The 21,843-nt window shown below is 38.8% G+C and overlaps 1 protein-coding gene across 2 annotated transcripts in view; it reads right to left on the bottom strand.

Annotated features, from left to right (window-relative positions):
* SCG3 (secretogranin III) overlaps positions 1-21,480 on the bottom strand; it is a 37,497-nt gene extending 16,017 nt beyond the window's left edge. Inside the window, exons 1-10 of one of the 2 annotated variants that reach the window (XM_082387390.1) lie at positions 21,065-21,480; positions 20,325-20,377; positions 19,779-19,824; positions 19,468-19,683; positions 14,606-14,748; positions 13,627-13,776; positions 10,588-10,765; positions 7,972-8,088; positions 3,794-3,877; positions 1,785-1,922 (exon numbers count right to left, since the gene is read on the bottom strand). In XM_082387390.1, coding sequence (XP_082243516.1) covers positions 1,785-1,922; positions 3,794-3,877; positions 7,972-8,088; positions 10,588-10,765; positions 13,627-13,776; positions 14,606-14,748; positions 19,468-19,683; positions 19,779-19,824; positions 20,325-20,377; positions 21,065-21,155 — 1,216 coding nt within the window. In that variant the 5' untranslated portion in view covers positions 21,156-21,480. The remainder of the gene's footprint in view (positions 1-1,784; positions 1,923-3,793; positions 3,878-7,971; positions 8,089-10,587; positions 10,766-13,626; positions 13,777-14,605; positions 14,749-19,467; positions 19,684-19,778; positions 19,825-20,324; positions 20,378-21,064) is intronic. The other variant, XM_082387391.1, reaches the window with a different exon arrangement.
* Positions 21,481-21,843: the final 363 nt, after the last annotated feature.

The following is a 21,843-nucleotide window of genomic DNA, read 5'->3' as shown; positions in this document are numbered from 1 at the left end:
GCTATATATAAATAAACAACACGGACCTACTGTATAGCACAGGGAACTATACTCAGTATCTTGTAATAACCTATAATGGAAAAGAATCTGAATAAAAATATATATATATATATTTTGCTGTATACCTAAAACTAATACAACATTTTTCTGTAGTTCAGTTAAAAAACAAATAGCCTGTTGTTGCCAGAGAGCATAGCTGCTTTAAAAACCACTGGGTACAGGGCAAAAAGGACAAAGGAGAAACTTGGAAGCAGGGTTACTGCCCAAGCTACACCAATTTAAACAGAAAAATCATCATCGTCGTCATTATCATCATTAACTGGAACAACTTACATAAATGGAGAAATTTAATATAAAGTGTTAACAAAGGGTAGTAATATGAGAGAAATAGTTTGTACTTTTATTGCTGTTATTAAGTTACAAGATATTAAATACATAGCTAGCTTCTTTCTTTTCTACTTAATACATAGACACTGTTAAGCATGGGTCTATTATCAAGTACGAATGTGAACCTGTTTCTATCTGTATGAGCAAGAGAAATTGGGAACTTGTATGTGGGCCAAGCAGTCTCTTCAAAATTAAGAGCTATACCATGAACATGATCAGCTTTTGTGGTCTCATATCATATTACAGCAAGGAATAAGCAAAGTCTCTCAGTTCATTGCCACTAATGATTATATGTAATGAACAATGAAAAGGGAGCCCAATGGTGTGTTTCCAGATGATAAATTAGCTGAATGTCGCACTTGCTACCCTCTCCCCCAAGAGAGCAATGACCCATTCCCTCAGCTATGAGGGAAGGAAACCTCTAGATGACCCTACTAATGAGATACAGAAAAGATATAAATAGGGTTCCAGTTATACCAAAGAGTTCAATATATCATGACAAAAAAATAAAGTAGGTTTAAGCCATCTGTTCACAGCTTCTGGTAAAGACACTGAGTTTCAGAAAAAGAATATCTATCTGAGATACAGACATAAATGTTCTGTGATGTAACCAGCACACTTTGTAATTAAAGGGGCTTGAAACACTGGACTGTGCAACCAGATCCCGCATCCTGACCTGAAATCAGAGGGTTAATGACTTTGAACTTGCAACTTCATAGGGTCTTTTTCTTTGGGTATAGTAAAGTTTCTCAAACCTTGGAAGATGTGAATTTATATCATATAGACTTACTAGAGCTGAGTAAAAATTTGACCCCAGGAATGTGTAAGAATAAGGATAAAAACAAGTTTTATAATTACTGGGCTAGTTTAGTGTGCGCTTTTTTGCTTTTTAAGGTATTTAGGTTATTTAAGGAAATGTAATATATTTGATTTATGATTTTTAATCAAGTCTTTGAAAGTGTCAGATTGCAATCAGTATAAATGATTAAGAAAACTTGCTTTGTTAAATCCACAAATTTTGATGACTTTGTTAAATAAGTAGTATGTGACTATTAAGAGGAGTGTCAATTATGTTTAAATGAATATTGCTTAATAAATTCATAAGATCATAAATTGGACATTGAACAATGCACAAATGGTCATGAGTGTTCCTCCCAAAGTGCAAAAGCCCATTGGACGTTAAAGTCCATCAAAAGATGAAACCAGTTTGCCATTCCAGGAGACTCAAGACCATTAAAAAAATTGCTATTCAAATAAAGGTACCACGTGCGGAATCTTCTGTTTACAGATGATGTTAATTTCCCTGATTTGGTGGGGCTTGGCTTTTGGATGACCCTTCAAGTAAAAGTTTTTGCTTCCCCAATTTCATTGTCAACGTAGAGCTGTCAATTCCATACCTTTTGGCTCATCTGTCTTTCCTCTGGGGCTGGAGTCATCATCTTTTGTGGAATCCGTCAAGGTTCCATATTCCTTTTCCATCTTAGCAGCTTCTTCCTTGGTACTGTCTGTTTCTTCATGAGTCTTCTCTGATGGCACTGTAATCAGAATTGTGCACTATTATAACCCTATTTCCTATCTATTAATTAATTCCTAGTGTAGAAATAAATTTTATTAAAAAGGTATAGTTTGAGGTCAGATCATTTTTTGAGCTGAAAGAGATGTTAGTGATTATCTAGTGTGACTCCTCCCTCCCCACCATTTCACAGAAGAGGAAACTGAGGCCCAAAGTGGGGAGAGATGTGCCGAAGGCCACCCGTTGAGTTAGCAGAAGAGCTGGGCCAACACCCCCCAACCCCAGCTTTCTGGATTCTGGTTGCGTTTTTTCTGTTCTGCCACACTGTGTTATTAGAGTGTAGATTATTCTCCTTCTTTTAATCAATGTTGGCATTCAAGTGGGATAGGTCAGTTTCCAAAGTAAATTTGAGTCTTGATTCCAAATGAAAATAACTCTGTAGTTGCCCCATCTCTCCTTGATGTTGTTTCTGAAGAACAGTCTGTTACTCAGAGTAGCACCTAAGCTGGACCCTTGCTGTCAATAATAACGCTTGCTCACTTCTCACTTAAAAATAACTATACTTCCTTCTAGAAATCCTATATTGAATTAAAGAATCATAAAACTTGAAGTAGGTAACCCCTTGAAAACAATGGTAATGCATGCCTGTAGTCAGTAAAATAGGGAATGTCAAGCAGTCTAATAAGCTTTTTTCTTTTTTCAATAAAAGGTTTATTAGTACAGAAAAATAGGAAAAAAGAAAAATCAGTTACTGTCTCATTAAACATCCAGTACTAGTGTTGTAGTATATATATATATACTTTTTTGATGCATATTTTTTTCATACTTGTGGCACAGTTTTGTTCCTTGCTTTTGTCATTAGCATCATTATGGAAGAATGTTTCCAGGTTATTAAAAACTGCTTGAAAACATTTTAAAGGGCTGTATATTCTATCAAATATAGGTACATAATTTCTGTGATAGGGACATAAAATTAAAGTGTAAGAGTTTGTGAGCTTTTCTATTTTTGCGCCTTCCTCATCCTTGAAATTCTCCTTTGCACAGACAGCTCTGCTCCATGGTGTTCGCCACGCTAAGCAGGGTGATGGGTAGAGATGCAGAAGTGAAGAAACCAAGAGAAGGGCATAAATCATACCACACGGGGGCACAGACTGTCCCAGAGGAGAGAGAAGAGCTGGGAGGGGACAGCATGGGAGGCAGCAGCAGGAGGGGACAGAGGGTCAGGGACAGTGGTGATCTGGGGAGAGAAAACAGATGCCTAAAGGAGAATTTTAGGAAGGATTGCTCAACTTGTGATATAGCTCTCACCTTTGCCCACCAGCCACCACTTCAGTAAAGTCCTCATTTCTTTTTTTTTTATTTTTTTTTAACTTTTTTTTGGGGGGGTTTATTTATTTTAGTTATTTAGTTATTTATTTATGGCTGTGTTGGGTCTTCGTTTCTGTGCGAGGGCTTTCTCTAGTTGCGGCAAGTGGGGGCCACTCTTCATCGCGGTGCGCAGGCCTCTCACTGTCGCGGCCTCTCTTGTTGCGGAGCACAGGCTCCAGACGCGCAGGCTCAGTAGTTGTGGCTCACGGGCCTAGTTGCTCCGCGGCATGTGGGATCTTCCCAGACCAGGGCTCGAACCCATGTGCCCTGCATTGGCAGGCAGATTCTCAACCACTGCGCCACCAGGGAAGCCCAAAGTCCTCATTTCTTTTCAATGCTTCTTGGGATTAAATTTCTGTGCTGACTAGCCAAGGTTATAGCTACTTAATCCCATGGTTGGATTTCAGGTTTTCAAACTTTTTGAAATCTGTAATTCTTTATCAGTGTTTATTGAAGTTCATGATTTACCACTCAAAAGGGTTATTTTGCTAAAAGCTGGGGGAAGAATACTAAAATAAATCATACCTGGGAAAAGCTTGCTCTTATTGTCAGTAACATTTTTTTCTAGCTTGTTCTTGGTCTGAAGAGCAATTGTTTCATCCAAGTTTTCTGGAGGGGGGAGGAGAAGAAATAAAATTTTATGTCCTAAAAGACGATTTCAAAGTTTTACTAAAAATGTTTAAATCTCACCAGAAATAGCACAACAGCAATTCCACAATATTAGCACTGCCAGTAAGGGGCTTTGATATGGATTATATTTCATTGACTCTCAAGATGGAAAGGCATACAATTTGAGATCCTCAAGTTCAGCTTCCTACTCAGTTAATTGCAGAAGTCCCTTCCACATTTCTGTGACCACTGTTAGAAAACATCCAGGATTGGGGCCTATAATGGACAGCTGTGGTTTTGGCCTACTCAACACCTTCTGGTAACTACACCTTGATTTTCCTCTGGAGAACCCAGACCTCTCCCACTTTCAGCATATTTGCTCCACTGGTGGCTGAATAACCCAGGCCTGGCTCCTCCAGCCCTCAGGCTATGGTGATTGGTTCAAGTAGGAGCACATGACTCAAGCCAGGCCAGTGAGATTCAATGCTAAGAGAAAGAGGCTCTCTTTCCACTAGGATTACTATACTGGGCGGATGTGAGATTGGGGCTGTACCAGCCATCTTGTTTCCAGAATGGAGCAGTTTATCTGGAATGAATCAACATACAAAAAGTCAGTGAGATGGGGAGGGATAGATTCCTCACACTGTGGTGGGCTTCACAAACCTGAAGCCAGACTACCCCCACCCCTGGACTTTTCAGTTACATAAGGAAATAAATTCCCTTGTTGCTTAAGCCAAACAGTTGGATTTCTGTCATTCAGGGCTCTTGCTAATTCATGAGGCAGCCAGTTCTATTGTTAGTCTTAAAAAATATTTTTTTCACTGATAGAACATTGTGTAAGTTTAAGATACAGTACAACATACTGATCTGATACACTTATATTCTGCAAAATGATTACCATGGTTAGCTAACACCTCCATCATGTTAGATGTCTTAAGGGCAAGAATTTCTCTATTCATATTAAGCTGAAATCTGTATTCTTGTCTTTGTCCTAATTCTGCTCTTTGGAGTAACATCTTGTAGGTGTTACCAGGCAGGAATCTAGACTGTGACCACCTCAAGGCAGTCAATGAATTAGAATCCACAACCCTGGTATTCAGTTATTTAACCAGTCACATATCCATCTTACTAATAGGACAGGGCTATTTGCAAACAAGCATTTCTTTGCAATTAGTCTATAAAGATTCCATTATTACTTTGTATTACTTCTCCCCAAGAAAATTCTTCCTTCTACCCTACCCCATCCCTTTTTGAGAAGAAAATCACTATATCCTATTGTGTGACACATTCTGCTTTCTTCTTTGAAATAGCGACCACAGCTGGCAAACTTTGTAGTCACCATACATTGTTGGGAGCAGAACAGAAGGGTAGATCACTGATCATTGTTTGTCACATGCTGAGATGGAGGAGAGGAGGTTAGTTAATCCTCTGTCTTCTACCCATGCTGCCCCTGAGCCCTCGAGGCTCTGAGGGTGTACCTTCATGGCAGTGACAGTCAAAAGCCAACATGCTTGTACAGAAAAATTCTCTACATACAACTCATTTTCTGATTGTAAAAGTTATATACGAAAATGAACAGAAAATTATAAGGAAAAAATAACACTTACTATGCCCAGATAATGTTTTGGTATATTTCTTTCCAACTTTTTTTTTTTTCCAACTTTCTTTCTTTATGCATATCCATTTTTTAACACCAAAATTAAGGTCATATTATAAATGGCTTTAAGCATTCAATAGTATATCATGAACATTTCCCCCATCATTAGTCTTTATAAACAATATTTATTTATTTATTGTTTATAAACACTATAATTATTAAAAATTTGTTTATAAAATATTGTTTATAAACAATATTAAAACACAATTTATAAACATACAATGATTAAAAACGCAAACATTAAAAAATAAAATTTAGTCTAAATAAGAATTAATAATTTATTTATTTTTTATTTATTTTATTTCTTTTAAAGTTTGTGGGTTTTTTTAAAATTTATTTTTATTTTATTTATCTTTGGCTGTGTTGGGTCTTCGTTTCTGTGCGAGGGCTTTCTCTAGCTGTGGCAAGCGGGGGCCACTCTTCATCGCGGTGCGCGGGCCTCTCACTATCGCGGGCTCTCTTGTTGCGGAGCACAGGCTCCAGACGCGCAGGCTCAGTAGTTGCGGCTCACGGGCCCAGTTGCTCCGCGGCATGTGGGATCTTCCCGGACCAGGGCTCGAACCCGTGTCCCCTGCATTGGCAGGCAGACAACCACTGCGCCACCAGGGAAGCCCAAGAATTAATAATTTATATAGTCTCCTCTTGTGGGGTAGCAAGTTTATTTCTATTGTTTTGTTTCTATAAGCCAGTGCTGTCCAATAGAACTTTCTGCAATGATGGAAATACTCACTTCTGTGCTGTTCAGTATGGTAGCCACAAGCTACCTGTGGCAAGTGAGCACTTGAAATATGCCTAGAGCAACTGAGAAACCAGATTTTTAATTTTGCTTAATTTTAATTACTGTTAATTTAAATAGCAACATGTGACTATCACACTGGACAGCACAGCTATAAATAATAGTGGAAATATCTGGCTTGCACACAAGCCTTTGCGGCATCTCTGATTTATTTCCATAGGATAAATGACTTAAGTGTGAAATATGAGTCACAGGGTATTGATATGAAACAATGATTGATTTGAAACAATGTTTTAGATCTACTATTAAGTGGGTAAAGTAGTCCACAAAGCACCGTGTGTAACTTAAGCCCATTTTTTGTTAAATAAGATAAAAGATAAAAATGACATAGGTATGTATGTGTATGTGCGTGCACACGCGCACACACACACACACAGAAACATCTGGAAGGATATAAATCAGAATGTGACCTGGATGCTAGTATTATGAGTGATTTTTCACTGTCTTTTAATATCTTTTTGCATTGACTGATTTTTTAAAATAAATATGTTCTTTTATAATCAGAAAAAAAACAGTAAAACTAGTTTTCATGTAGAAAAAAATGGCATTTATACAGAACAACTCTGGATTACACTATCCTATGAGATTTTCTCTTCCATTTAATTCTCCCTCCCCCATCAGTGATCAGAGTAAGGGGCCATGAGTTCATCTTGCCCAGAGGACCTCTGAGATAAACGGTATTTGGTGATTAACTAAACCAAGCAGGAAAACAAAAGGCTTTTCTTCTTTTAACAACCTACATGCAGAATCAAAGATTGTTTCAGCTGATATATAAAGTTCAAGGAATCAAAGGGCCAGTCAGTATTTTTCTATAAAGGGCCAGTTAGTAAGTATTTTTGGCTTTGCGGGCCATATGCAGCTACTCAGCGTTGTCATGGTAGCACAAAAGTAGCCATGGACAACACTAAAACAAAGAAGCACAGCTGTGTTCCAATAAAACTTGATTATGGATGCTGAAATTTGAATTTTATGTAGTTTTCTCATGTCACAAAACACTATTATTTTGATTTTTTTTTCAACCATTAAAAAAATATAAAGGCTATTTTTAGCTTGTGTGCTATACAAAGATAGGTGATGGGACAGATTGGCCCCTGGCCAGTAGTTTACCAGCCCCGGTTAGAGGTAACAGAGTCCTTTATTTCACAGATACAGAAACTGAGGCCCAGAAAGGTGAGTGCCTTCCCCAGCATGACAGACCTGGTCTGAGGCAGAGCTGGGACCAGGAAGCAGAACTTCTGATGCCTAGTCCAGTGCTCCTTCCTCCTCACCACACACAGGCCGCACTGGTTAAAATCAAGACTCTTTTTGTCCCAACCATGCAAACACAATTGGGAAAAAAAAAAAAAAGTCAAATTTTAATAATATTATCTCTGAGGAGATTATTCGAACATGTGAATACGACAAAATATAACAAAGGTGAAATGTTTGTATTTGAACTGGATCTATAAATATAAAGAGTTGAAAACGTCTGGTTAATTTTATTTGTATGTGTTGTCAAGCTGGGCAATTCTGATTACCCAGATGATTCAGGCTACTTTGGCATAAATTATCAAATTAGTAAAATAATTGTTCCCAAATCTCTCATTCATTTTGGACAATGAAAACCAACCACTGTGAAAACAAAAGAGGTAGGACTCTCACCAAGGTAGGAAACACCTTCTTCTGGAGATATGGTGCCATATTTTACCATCATCTTCACAAAGTCAATCAACGTTTTCATGATAGTAATCAGGGTTTCTTTCTCTTTTGCCTCTTTTTCTATATAAAAGGACAAAATAATTTTTTAAAAACTAGTGGAGTATAGCTTCATCTTTCAATGTTAATTTATGAAATACAGCGTCTTATTGAAATAGTTCTCCCTACATTTATAGCTAAACCATTTACAGCTAAAATATATTTAATTTCTGAAAAGCCCAAGACTTGATTGGGAATACAGAACAATGTACAGGTATACTGAACTTTTTCAGAAATGGGTAATTATGACTTCTCCAAAAAGGTTTACCTTAATCTAAAATATTTTATTGATAGAGTAGATGATAAAGACAGTTTGCAACCGGAGATAATATAAACTCAAAAGGAAAGTTAGAAGATTGGTAACCCAACAACCTTTCTCTACTCTGGTCGTATGTTTTTGAGGGAAGGAATGACCTGTTTTCATTAATCAAGCTTAATATTTGAAATAGGAACACACATGTTTCTTTATTTTTTAAATGCAATGTTGATTTTTTAACAGTAGTATATATTGCTTTCTAACATTTATTTCATTTGAAAGAATAAACGCATATAGTGAAAATATTCCAATGGTACAGAAGTGAACAGTGAAAGCAATATTCTCTTCCTCTCCCTCCCCACAGCTCCTACTTCCTATAGGCAACCACTATTAACGGTTTCTGGGAAACTCTTCATATTTGACATACTGTTCTGTATCTTGATAGAACAAGATGGCCAATGATTCCATAATAGTTCAGTGGCTATATTAATTCTAAAATCAGAAAAAAAAATCTATTTCCATTTTTGAAGGAAAGAAAAACTAAGTTGCTAGAGGACAGCTTCCCTATTCTTTCAGCTGCCAGGAAGGATTTTCTCTACATACTTCTAGCCTTTCCCCCCATTTTTTCATCCTCCTCACAGATGAGGTTGGTAGCCAACAGCCATTAGTCTACTTTTCTTGACGGATGGGGATTTGGAATCTTTCTTCTTTCCGTTCCCCTGCAACAATGGAAGGCAGGGACCTGAAAAATGTGCCTGCTGTGCAGACTCAAACTCTTCCAGGATTGGCTGTTCCAAGAGCTAGACTGAGGGTAGGGAGTAGACAAGCCCACTGCTGGCTCTCACACCAAGCTACATTCTACAACCCGGTCTGTATCAGTAGCAAAGATATTTTGGTTTTCTGTCTGTTTTAAAATTTCTCAATTGGTTCAGACCTTGGGTAAAAAAGATGGGTACTATCAAAGACCTCAGTGTACGTATTTAAATTAAAAGTCTATAAAAATAAAGGCAATAAGGAATGGAGTCAAGGAAACTGAAAGATAAAAACACACAAAATAAAGAATATTCCATACAGTGGAATCTTAAAAATACCACAAAAGTCACAAAGTTGGGAGAGAGGAAGGTGGGAGAAGAGGTGGGGGAGAGAAATCCTGGAGAAGGGCAGGTAAATAATAACTTCAGCAATCACATTATTTGCTCAAGGTCACATCCATATAAATATTTGGTATTTTGCTGATACACTTCACTGACAAGAAATGACTCACCAGGATGACAGAGGTTCTGAGCTGGGTATCTGCCAACCAGTGGGGCAAGATGGATTGGAATAGACCCTCAAGATGTACAAGCCCTGCAGACACCAGCAGGAGGGCTGGTGCCATCTGGCCAATGTCTGGAATTGAAGGACCAAAGGATGCTCCCCAGAAATGAAGTCTACTCTAAGGTCACTTCTTGGGGAAAGATGTTACAATTACAGAAATCTTTATTACAAATGTTCAATCTGGGGATGAATCTTTAAACAGAAAGAAGAAAAGCTATAAGGCAGCTCAGGGCAGCTATCTGGACAATAACAACAGAAAATTGGCACATTATTATCCTCCTTGCAGATTAACCAAAAATAGACATGAACTGAAATCTTCAGTCAACTTATTTTGGTGCACATATAAAAGAAAAGAGCGCAACACATTAAGGACTTTTTAAAAAAAAAAGCAGAACATTTCCCAAGCGTGTTTTGGGCTCCTGACCTTCATTAGTCCAATGTTTAGTTCAATTCATTTGAAGACAAGTTGAAAATATCTAAAAAGCAAAATTCTGAATCATTTAAAAATAATAAATTATGTTCCATACACTTCTTACTAAGAGAGGAAAATAAAGCCTTTTTGAAAAGAGACTTGCAATAAAAGTTGAGGCTGAACTGGGTCAGGCCAGGAACGCTCTCTGATTCATCTCTATATGGGTACAAGGTTCACTACAATCCCAGGAACACAGCATGTGTTCAATACCTGTTTATTGAACAAATAAATGAACCCTCTGTTAACATGAAGATTAAATTATCCAGAAATTCCACCTTTCCTGATTACCCTTTCCTAAATATTTCCATGGCTAGTACACTTCTTCTGAAAAAAATCAATGTGAACTATTTTCCCCGAGGCCATAATATATGTCATTGATGGTTGAATTTAGAAATTGAAAACAGGAAGAAAAAAAACCCACCCACACATTTCCTGGAATTACTGTTTCTGTTCCACATGGTCAGAAAACAATGTTTACCTGAATCAATACTTTTCAGTAGTGCATAGAAGTTTGGGAAATACTGGAGTTCCTCAAAGTTGTCTTCACTGTAGGTTTTAGTTCTCCTTTCCAAGCCATTCGTCAAGGTTAAGGTGTTAGATACTGTTTCGTCATTTTCTCCATTAGCAAAACCATCTTGAATTGCTGCCATTGGAGTCTCCAGTGGGGGAAAAATCAATACAAAATAAACATTTTTGTTAGAATTGATGACAATCCAGGATGATTCTTTCCTCTGTGATGCCCTTGAATGTGAAGTGCAAGATTATCTCTTCCTTTGTAAGCTCCTGCAGGATCAAACTCTATTGCAGGCGTGTGGGCATCTAGTTACATGGGAAGGTCATTGGGATTTAGAGACAGGTGCTTGACCTGAAGACCCTGGCTCCTGCTCAGGGGAGAATAGACAGGTTCCTGCTCTGGCCAAGTTTCCCTCCACCAGTTCTCATGAGTGTTTCTTCATAAAACTGCCTTTCACCAAGGAGGGGAGCTTTGAGTTTATAGACTCTACCAAGAGGGATGGTGCCAAGATACAGGAAAGCCTGTCACAATGTCTAATACTAGCAGAGCAGTCATACCTTAGTGATTCCTGGGTGACATTTTAAACGCCAGCTGGAAGGGTACATAAGACTCTTTTTCCTAAACCTGATGTGTGTCCAGTGTTCCCTATCTTAATGATCCATTCTCCATTGAGTGAACTGGACAGAAATGTAAGAGCCTTTCTTGCCTCTTCCTCTTCATCTCCCTGCATTCGATCCATCAGTAGCCTTATTGGCCATACTGTCTAAATTTATCCCAAATTTGTACATTTCTCACTTTCTCCACTACCCCACTCTAGTCCAAGCTACCTTCACTCCTTACTTTTTAAGTGGTACTCCACCCACCTTCCAATCTATTCCCAACCCTGCATTTTCCACGTTCTAGCCAGTTATCTTTTTTAAAATATGATCATGTAACTCCTTTGCTTAAAATCCTTCAGTGTTTTCCCATTGCTCTTATGATAAAGATCAGAATCTGTACATGGCTGATAAGACCCTGCTGATCTGGCCTGGGTCCACCTCCCCAGTCTCATCTCTCATTGCTCTCTCTGTGTTTCAGCCACACTGTCCTTGTTTCAGTTACTTGGGTACTCCACACATCCTTCTCTACATATTGCCTATCATATTCACAAGTTAACTCCTATTCAGCCTTCAGTTTTTGGCTCAAGTCACCTCCTCCGGGAAGCCTTCCCGAAGCCTAAGTCCAAGACAGGTTCCTTTTTTATGAGGTCTAGTAGAACCATGTTTCTTTTCTCAGAGCACTTAATGCAGTCACAATTAAAAAACATGACTGGGCTTTCCTGGTGGTGCAGTGGTTAAGAATCTGCCTGCCAATGCAGGGGACACGAGTTTGAGCCCTGGTCCAGGAAGATCCCACATGCCGTGGAGCAACTAACCCTGTGTGCTACAACTACTGAGCCTGAGCTCTAGAGCCTGTGAACCACAACTACTGAGCACACGTGCCACAACTACTGAAGCACACGTGCCTAGAGCCCGAGCTCTGCAACAAGAGAAGCCACCGCAACAAGAAGCCCGCACACTGCAACAAAGAGTAGCCCCCACTCGCTGCAACTAGAGAAAGCCCGCGCGCAGCAATGAAGACCCAACACAGCCAAAAATAAATAAATAAATAAATTTATTTATTAAAAAAATAAAATACATGACTATTTGAAGACCATCTACCTCTTCCCTTAGACCTTAAGCATCATGAGAGCAGGGATTATATCTTTTTAAATGAGCATTGTATCCCCAGTGTTTGGTACATAGGTGGTACCTCAATAAACATTTACTGAAAGAATATTTTGTTTGCATTTATGCATTTAGATAATATGAGTGAGCAGGTCAAGCATATGGACATTTTAGAGATGGGAAGTAAGGAGTACATAATGGGAGTGAAGGATCATGAAAATTGCTATGTCAGTTTTAGTTCAGTTTGGTAAGTTTGAGTAAAAGCCATGAGTTCTGTGATAAATCTAGATAGTTTTTTTTAGGGTGGGTGGATCTTCAAAAGCTGTTTTTAAAAATGGCAGATTGTGGGGATTGGAAGTAGGGAGAGCAAAGGAGAATTTTTGGCTAGCAGTAAAAAACAAAACAAAAACAATCCATAGCAATGTCTGTTTTCTAGCCTTCCCTAAAATAGGACCATAAGTCTATACACCCTTTTTCCTTGTATTTGGGATAGGATGTTGGAGAGCCATGGGGTATGGGTGCTCTGGTGGAGAAAATGAAAGGAGAGGTGAGGAGTTTGATATCCTCTTATATCCTCCTATAGTTAGCTCCATCTAGAAGTTTAAAAAGAATTCAAGGAGGAGAGAATGATTTTAGTAGTTTGGCTGAGGCCAAAGAAAAGATGAAGAGGCAGGGAGTCCAGCAAGGACAAGGACGAATGAATGGCAAGTCTAAGTAAAGGATGACAGACAGGCCTCTGAGCCAATGGAAAGAGGAAGGAGCAAGTGGAAGAACACAGGGTAGACAGAGAGGCAGCATGAGGCAACTAGCTCTGAGGAATATAAAAGCTGGTGTGGAAAAGGATCAAATCAGCCCAAGTTTCTTTTTTGGGGTTTTGGGAGCAGATGATGACATCCACTGTGAACAGAAGTTGGATACCAACTTCTGCTGTGAAATACTTGGGTCCAGCACACTGTGATTATACGAATTATTATGTGAAATAACCGTTTCACAATATATTATGTGTTATTTTACTCTGGGGTATAAGGCATAATCTTTACTATGTAATATAACATGCATCTTTATATTATTTTCAAAGTGGAGTTCATTTATATCTTTTAACTCATTGGTATTTCATTAATGTATATATTTTAAGGGGGCTAAAAATGTCACATACCCCAGTTCTTATTTGGCACAAACTGAAGTATTAATTATACACAGATTGTATTAATTATATACAAATACAAGTATACACACACATCCATGCACATGCATATACACATACATAATAGATGCATATACATTTGCATATACATACCACTTTCTCTGGTATTTTTCCGGCCTGACTCTCAGTCCTGTTTGTTGGCTTACTGAGTTCCTCTTCATAACTGTTGGCTTCCTTAGAGATCAGTTTTTGTAAAACCTCTGCAACTTCATCTTCCAGTGTGTGTGCCTGGCTTTCTGTGATCTGTTATAGAGAGTCAAAACATATAACTGTTATTCCCATTTTGGTGATTTAAAAAAAAATCTAGACTAAACTCTTCAGTTGAACACCTATTTTTAGAAGACAAGAGAATGTTCTGGCCCCTCTTCTGAACATCCCTTGATTATGCCTCTACTACATGTTGGCCTTCACAGTGACTGCTCAGCACTCCTGGGAAGAAGTGTCTTTGGGCCCATTGTGCAAGCATCAGTCCTGTCTGTTGGAACCCACAGAATACTTAATTTGAGAAACAACTTGAGGGTTGTTTCTCAGTCCTCAGCTGCAGATCATAGTAGGTAACCTTTGAAACCTGCAAATTTAGTGCTCTCCTAAAGCCTGCCAGGTCTGTGTTAGTATCTGGGAGCCAAGCTGGGGCGGGGTCAGTTTGGATTGCTTAGGGCTTCCCAATCATTGCGTGGCTTTGCACATCTTACTTCCTTCTCATCTAACACATTTTTTTTTTTTTAAACTTCTGCTGGTTAAATCCTAAGCATCCTTCTAAGCTCACTTCAAACACCTCCTCCTCTGAAGCTTTTCCTTATTGCACAACTGGATATAATCCATCCTCTGGCACACTGAACCACTCAGATGGTTCTTAGGCACCTTGCATCGTGAGCACTTGTGTACTTGTCTAGTGCCTCTGATAAACCATAAATTCCTAGAGGGAAAGAATGGTGTCTTACTTGTCCTCAAGACCCATGGTGACTGGTATAAAGTAGATGCATTATAAACATTTGGCTCTTTGAATGAAGTGGCTTGGCTTCTCAGCATATTCCAACCTAAGGTTTGGTTTATTCTCATGCATATGACTTACTAGGCCAAGATTCAGCAGTTTAGAAACGATCTTGTCAAATACTCCTCTGTCATTTTCCTCATAAATCCTGGTAGCAATTTTCTGGACAATGTCTTCAGCAGTTAAAGAAGTTCCATCTAGTTGATGAAGGCCATCTGGATCATCTAGACAGAGCAATCACAACTTCACGTTGTGGTGATCACAGACCTATTTCTTGGATTACATTAGATTTATAATCTATATCTTGTACACTCAAATATGTTTGGAATACGTTTAAGGTGGTGCTTAGTCCATGTAAACGCTTGGTTTAAAATAAAATTTGACTTCAAGTTAAGAACCTAGGATGATAATGGAAATTCTGAAAGCTTCTTATGTGATTATAAGAGGAAGATCTGAAAACAACCCAAAAGGCCTCTCCGTTTGTAGCACTAATAGTACAGAAAGTAAAATACTGTTAGATAGTATGCAGTATTGTTCAAAGCACTCTTCTATTTATTATATAATTTGATATTCCATTTCCCCACAAGAGTAGATTGGTATTATCTGCACATATACTCCCTTTGCAGGCAAATTCCTGGGCTGAGGGTGGGGAAATCTGCCTTACACCCAGAATCAGAGAGTATGTACTGAAGATTTTATGACTTACCTGGAATAACTGTTTACTTGTATGTGTCAGGGCACCTTTATGTAAGGCAGCTTAATGTGACAAGCCTCTTTCTCCAGAGAATAGGGAACTTATTTTATGTGCCTGGAATTTAAGCTTTTAAAATGTGATCACAGGTTTGCACAAAGCAATATGTAAATCTATGTAAATCTCAGCAGAGAAGCTTGCAGATATGTATCCTTGGCTTTCCTGGGAATACATTTGGCAGCACTACTCCAGACTAAAGAAAGCAAGGGCCTTCCTGAGGGAAAGGAAGGATACAGTAGGGTTGGTGGCAAGGAAGCTTTGCACTATGTCCACAGAGCACTCCCAGGAATTAATTGGTCTTTTCCAATCTATGCCACATGGAAAAGTATATTCATATATGCAAGTTTACAAGGCATTTAACCTGTCACTTCTAGGCAGCTTGGAAAGATCAGAAATTTAGCTCCAGTGATCCCTCTTGTTATCTATATATCCTTAGACCACTGTAAAGGAAGTTAATAAGAGTATCTATTTCATGGGATTGTGAGGATCACATGGAATAAGATGTAAAAGCACCTTTTAAATTGCAAAGTATCGTATGAAAGTTAACGTAGTTTTATTATGATGGACCGTAGATTTGTACCTGAAATAAAGGAACTACAATTATCTTCTAGAGAAAATAGACATTGCATCCCTAGCCAAATCCTACCCTAATAATTCTGATCATATTCACTCAAAGAAAGAAGAACCTAGTACATATTTCTATTCTGATTCTCTCCTTTTCTTCCATAGCTCCTGGGGATTCGTAGACTTTTTCTAGACTCTGTGAAGCTGGAAGTATGTGCAGCCTCAGGCAGAATATCCTCTTCTTGGTGTTTGGAAAGAAGCTTAGGAAAATGAGCAGGGTGAGTACACACAGAGGGCTGGAAGTTCTCTGACAGTATATGATTGCTGAATTGTTGGCCAACCCATGAGCTGTGAGCCCTTTGAGTCCTGTGTAGCAGAGTGACGAATGAGCAGAAAAGTCCCTTAGAAAACCCTGTAAAATCAATTCCCCTCCTGGCTGACTGAAAACTGGGTTCATCACCCATGTTTTTCAGGAGCAGAGACTCACTATCACTTAGGTCTGATTTTTCCATTTGTGGGTTGCAAGTCAGACTCTCGGGAATATGTGGAGCAGAAACTTCCCTGGGTCTATGCAGAGGTGGAAGCATTTATTTCCCTTCCTACTTATCCCTCGGGATCTGAAAAAGGAAGAATAGTGGTTGCCTGCTGAAGCTGGAAAATAAACGAGATGACTGTTTTTCAGTTCATTTACTTCACAACAGGAAGAACATTAGCAACACTCTGAAGAAATAGCCTCCTCCTCTGCATTGCTGTATTCTCCTGAGCCAGGAACTTCAGGCTCCCCTAGCAGAGCTTAGCTAGCTGGGGTTGATAGTTGAGCAGTTGGGCAATGCTCCTTGCCTTCCAGTGATTTCCCCTGCTCCTCTACAATGGACAGAATTACTCAGAATGGCTTCTCTACTGCTTGTGAAGGGGTGTTTCACCCTCCTATACAGACCTCAGAGGGAAACCAAACATGAGTTCAACATTTATAAGTTTTTAAAGCATTTACAACTCTAAGTGGATGCAAAAGGGCCTTGTTCAAAGTTGTCGTCTGCTCAGTTACATTTGAATCTCCAGGCATCTAATATGGCACTTGACCTTCATTTATTCAATATATTTGTATTAAAGTCTTAATATGGGCCAGGACTGGAAATAGAGTGATAAAGAGTTTAGATGTGGTCCCTAACTGCACAGAGCTTACTGTCTAGCTCATAGACTGATACATAGTAATTGCTCAATGAATATTTGTTTGGTGAATGCACACAGGAGCCACAAAGCACTATTTCCTAAAAGAAACTTAAAAAAATCCTGAATCATACATACTGTAGAAAACACTGAGAATGAGAATTGGTGGGTCCTGTAGCACAAGCCCATTTACAGGTTTCCTAAAGGTATAAAAGCACCCTGCAGAAGTTAGACCCCTTGCCCTCCCTTCTGGGATGTAAGTCTGCATACCTCTGAGGTTCTAGTCACCTGAGTGGTCCCAAAGCTTCTGGTTCCAGGATTACCAGGGTATGAGAGAAAATCAGCAATTCACTCATATCATTCTCTCCAAGAATCTTTTCTGTATACTCAAGTGGTCTTAAAATGACCCCTAGGGTAAACCTAGAACCATCAAAACTAGCACTTGGTAGTTCTGAACCTATTTGCATGTTAATAAAATGTTGAACAATTTAAACATAAGTTGCTCAAGTTAGTGACAGATCACAAACAGATCTGCCTCTGTCTGCATGTACAGCCCATCTGACCAAAAAATGCAGTCAAACAAACTTTAGACTATTTTTTTATTTTATTAAATCAAATGGTCGATTCAATCAAAGTGGTTAAATCTATTTTTCATGGGGCTATGCCCAGTGCCTATTTATTTCTAGCCCAAATACTTTAGTTTAAAAAGTAGAATTCAAAAAAAAATTTCCCTGGGAATTCCCTTGTGGTCCAGTGGTTAGGACTCATCGCTTCCACTCCCATGGGTCCACGTTCAATCCCTGGTTGGGGAACTAATATCCCGCAAGCCACGCACAGCACAGCCAAAACAAAACAACAACAACAAAAACAAAAACAAAACCCTCACACAAAAAAAACCAAAAAAATTTCCCTGAATAGTAAACAATATGAAATGTGTCAAAATATAGACCATCTCCCCCACCCCATACATATAAAACACACTTCTGAATTCTCCTCAGGCTACACTAGCCTATAAAAGTCAAATTTAATTGGCAGTTGTTTTCTGACAGAGATAATCAGTATAATTCTCTTGTGGTCCGTGGAAAAGAATTAAGACACATAAGAAAACCTGTAGTCACTCCTAAGCACCAGTACTCAGAATGGAAGACACACTGAGGAAGACCTCAGTGCCTAGGTACAATAGTTAATTTATTCCCTCATGTATTCTTTTATTTGTGCATTTGTTCATTTATCAATTCATGCAACAAATTCACGAGCTCCAGACACTTGGACTACACCATCTCTGTTCTCATGGAGTTTTCAGTTTAGTTTAGGAGAAAAAGATAAATCATAAGTAGTCATACTCAAGGATGTAAAATGACAAACTGCAATAAGTGCCATGACGGAAGGAAATAAGGTTTCTATCAGATCATGTGTGCTGGATGAACCTAGAAAAGTAGACAACCCATGTAGGACTGTAGAAGCCATGTTAAGGATTTGGGGTTTTATCCTAAGAGAAATGGGAATCTATTAACAGTTTTATGCAGAACAGTGGCATGCTCATGTTTGTGTGTTGAAAAGATCACTCTGGCTGCTACATGAAGAATAAGATGGAAAGGGTCAGAGCGAATGCTAGAAGATCCATTGGAAGATTTTGCTCTAGTTCAAGTGAGACATGATTGGAGCTTGGAAAAAGATGGAGGTGACTGGGGATAGAGAAAAAAATTTTGAGAGATACATAGGAGATAAAATTGCTAAGACTGATGGCTTAGAATTTGAGAGGTAAGGAGAAAAAGAAATAGTTTGACTCATAGATTCGTATTGACAAACTGGATGTATAGTAGTGCCTTTCCTACAGGAAAGAGGGCTAAGTTGTAAGGTGTACAGAAATTATGAATTTAATCTTAGACAGGTTAAGTTTGAGGTGCATCTGAGACTTCCAAGGGAAGATAAGTCAGTAGTTAGCTAGATACAGGTCTATAGTTCAGAGAAGTCTGGGCTAGTGATATGAAACATCAGGATATAGATGGTAACTGAAGCCGTGGAAAGGTTAGAATGACCTAGGGAGAAAGGATATAGCTAGGAAGAGAACACTGAAAAGGGAGTAACGAATATTCCACTTGGGGAGGGGTGGTATTTTGTTGATTTAATTGTTTGAGAATTATGATATTTTGCTTGTACTAATAGTTAAATTGGAATGTTAAAATGAATTCAATAACATAAAATATAGAGAGTAGATTTAAATTTTTTTCAAAGCATCAGTAAAGGAACCTTTAAAGAGAAAATAAAATCTGGGCTTCTGTGGAGCTGGAGCTTTGCACATTATCAGTAAGTTTGGGCTTTATCTCAATTTTGGACATGACTAATAAAGGATTGTAAGTGTGTAAGAGATATTTTTAAAATATAGGACTTTCTCTTAACCCATAATGGGAAACTCCAAATTAGAGAAAATAGGTAGCAAAACTTCTTTTTCTTCATTTACCTTGAAATTTATGATCCAGTCCACTCTTAGTAGAATCATAATCATCAATCAGTCTTCGATTCTTGGTTGAATCAACATCTTCCAGGTTCAATTTATTATCATTTGGAGAACTTTTTACGGACTGTCTTTCTTTGTCATTCTTTTCCTTTTCGGTTATAGCCTTTAGCAGGTTCAAGTTATCAACAAAGGAATAATTGCTCTCACCTGGCTTGTTTTCTGGAAGAAAAGCCCCCGAGCCAGGCACATCCATTTTAGTTAAGCTTCTCATAGCCTGCATTATTTAAATTAACATCAGTGTAATTTCTTATTACCTGAAGGGTATGTTTTTTTAATCTTGTCTGTTTCTGCTTCAGCAATCTGTGAAAGAAACAGGAGATAGACCTGGTTTTAAATCATTACTCCACCACTTACCAAATATGACAGCTCAATAATTTAATCTCCGTGGGATTTAGCTTTCTTGTTTGTAAAATGTAGTTAATAATTTCTATCTCAAAGTATGTCATAAGGATTAAATGAGATAAAATAAAGGGCAGATGGTCTATAAATATTAATTACCACTCTGATAATATTGGTAAAAGATAAATCTCTGATAAAGAAATCTTACAATAGAATGGATGTGATGTTGAGCTTACTGGGTTATTATGCAGTCAGCTTTTTGTATTATACTGAACTCTATATTTAACTGTTGGGACAGAGAGATTACCAAAATTATATTTCCCTTCATAATTTCAATGTTTATTATTAAGCTCCTGAGGTTTGTGAATTCAAAATGGCTAAAAATTCACAGCAATAATTACATTAAATAATAATAACTAAAATAAAATGGAATAGCATTTATCATTTTACTTCTGACCTACCTGCTCATTCAGAGGTCTTTCTGCACTTAATTCTCTATTATGTAGGGGTTTGTCTGGAATAAACACACACAAATACAAATTTAATTGTTCATTGGAAAGACAATATGTCTCATTAAATAAAATCTTCAAAAAAAAGGAGAAATATTTTTGGATGACTGTGAAACAAAAATATATATTAACAAAGATCATCAAGATTATACAATAATGATGATTATCAGTGTTGCCTTGCTTATTATCTTGGTGTATTTCCTGAGTTAATAGAATTACACTTCTTTTTTTTTGACCAGAAATCTAACATATTGTTCTAACACTTGGTTTACCAGCTGTTTTCAACTAGACAGAGCATAGTCTGGATTGGTATTATTGGCACATTAAAAGCTTTCTTCATACACTGCACGTTTTATGAATAGAATATCTGAGAAAGGTTGTAAGATGACTAGGAAAAAAAAAAAAAAAACCCAAAACCAAAAAACAAGCCATATATTAGGCGGGAAAGCCACCCCCTCCCAATTTCAAAATAAGATCTTTCAAAACAACTTATGTTATTGTTCTATCATGTAAAAAGTGAGGGAGGAAAATCTGTCTTCTGGCTCTAAATTCGAACTGATTTCTCTGTCAACATGCACGGATATGACGTGATCAGAAAATGAGGCACGGTGATTTACAGCTCGCGGATTATACCAAGCTGTACCTTTTCATGGCGAAATAAAAGGGAGGTGGGAAGAAAAGCGTCCACGTACCTTGGCTGCCTGCCGGTTTGGGGAAAGCTTGAATTGGGCTGCTGTGGAGCACCAACACCACAATCCAAGTGCCGGTCCAAAGGAACCCCATTCTTCCACGCTTGGCTTCAGAAACAGCCTGGCGCCGGGCTCCCGGAGCTATAGCTTTTGTTATGAATGAAAAGGAGGCGTAAAAACAGGAAGAGCGAGGAGGGCGGGCGCGGGGAGGGCGAGTGGCGGGGACTCGGAGCTGGTGGAGCTCTCTGGGGCTCGGGAGTAAAGGGATTCGAAAGACTCTGGGCGCTCGGGACTCAGGTCTTCAGGTGGAGGAGAGCGCTGTCCGCCCCGTGGGTGCTGAAGTTCCTGTGACGCGGAGCGGGCAGCGGGTCTGCTAGGGCGTTGCCTTGTTCTCGCTCCCTCCTTGAGAGGAAGTGAGGATGGAAGCGCATGCTCCCTGCGAGCCAGAGGCGGGAAGGGATGGCGTCAGCGACTCCGACGCAGCTCCAATCCCCACAGCGAGTGGAAGGGGGGAGGACGACAGACAAGCTAGCGTATTTTCTGTGCCGCAGTCCTAGGGGTGCTCCTGCGCTCACGGTCACCTGGATTGCTGTAAGCGTGGACATCGTTGTCGTAACCTCCCAAGTAAACGTTACCTCAGGGACCAAATGCCTTCTCTGCCCGTGCACCTGTCAAGGAAAGCTACATAACCTTGTGCAAGGGGTTCTGCTCAGAGATTATTCTGGGATACCTTCTCTAAAAAGCCCTTCTTTCCATTCCACCTTCTGTACCGAAAAGGTAGA

The sequence above is a fragment of the Balaenoptera borealis genome, assembly GCF_965194805.1.
Source record: "Balaenoptera borealis genome assembly, chromosome: 3".
NCBI classification, from domain to species: Eukaryota; Metazoa; Chordata; class Mammalia; order Artiodactyla; family Balaenopteridae; genus Balaenoptera; species Balaenoptera borealis.
This window is presented reverse-complemented; position numbering and strand designations above follow the sequence as displayed.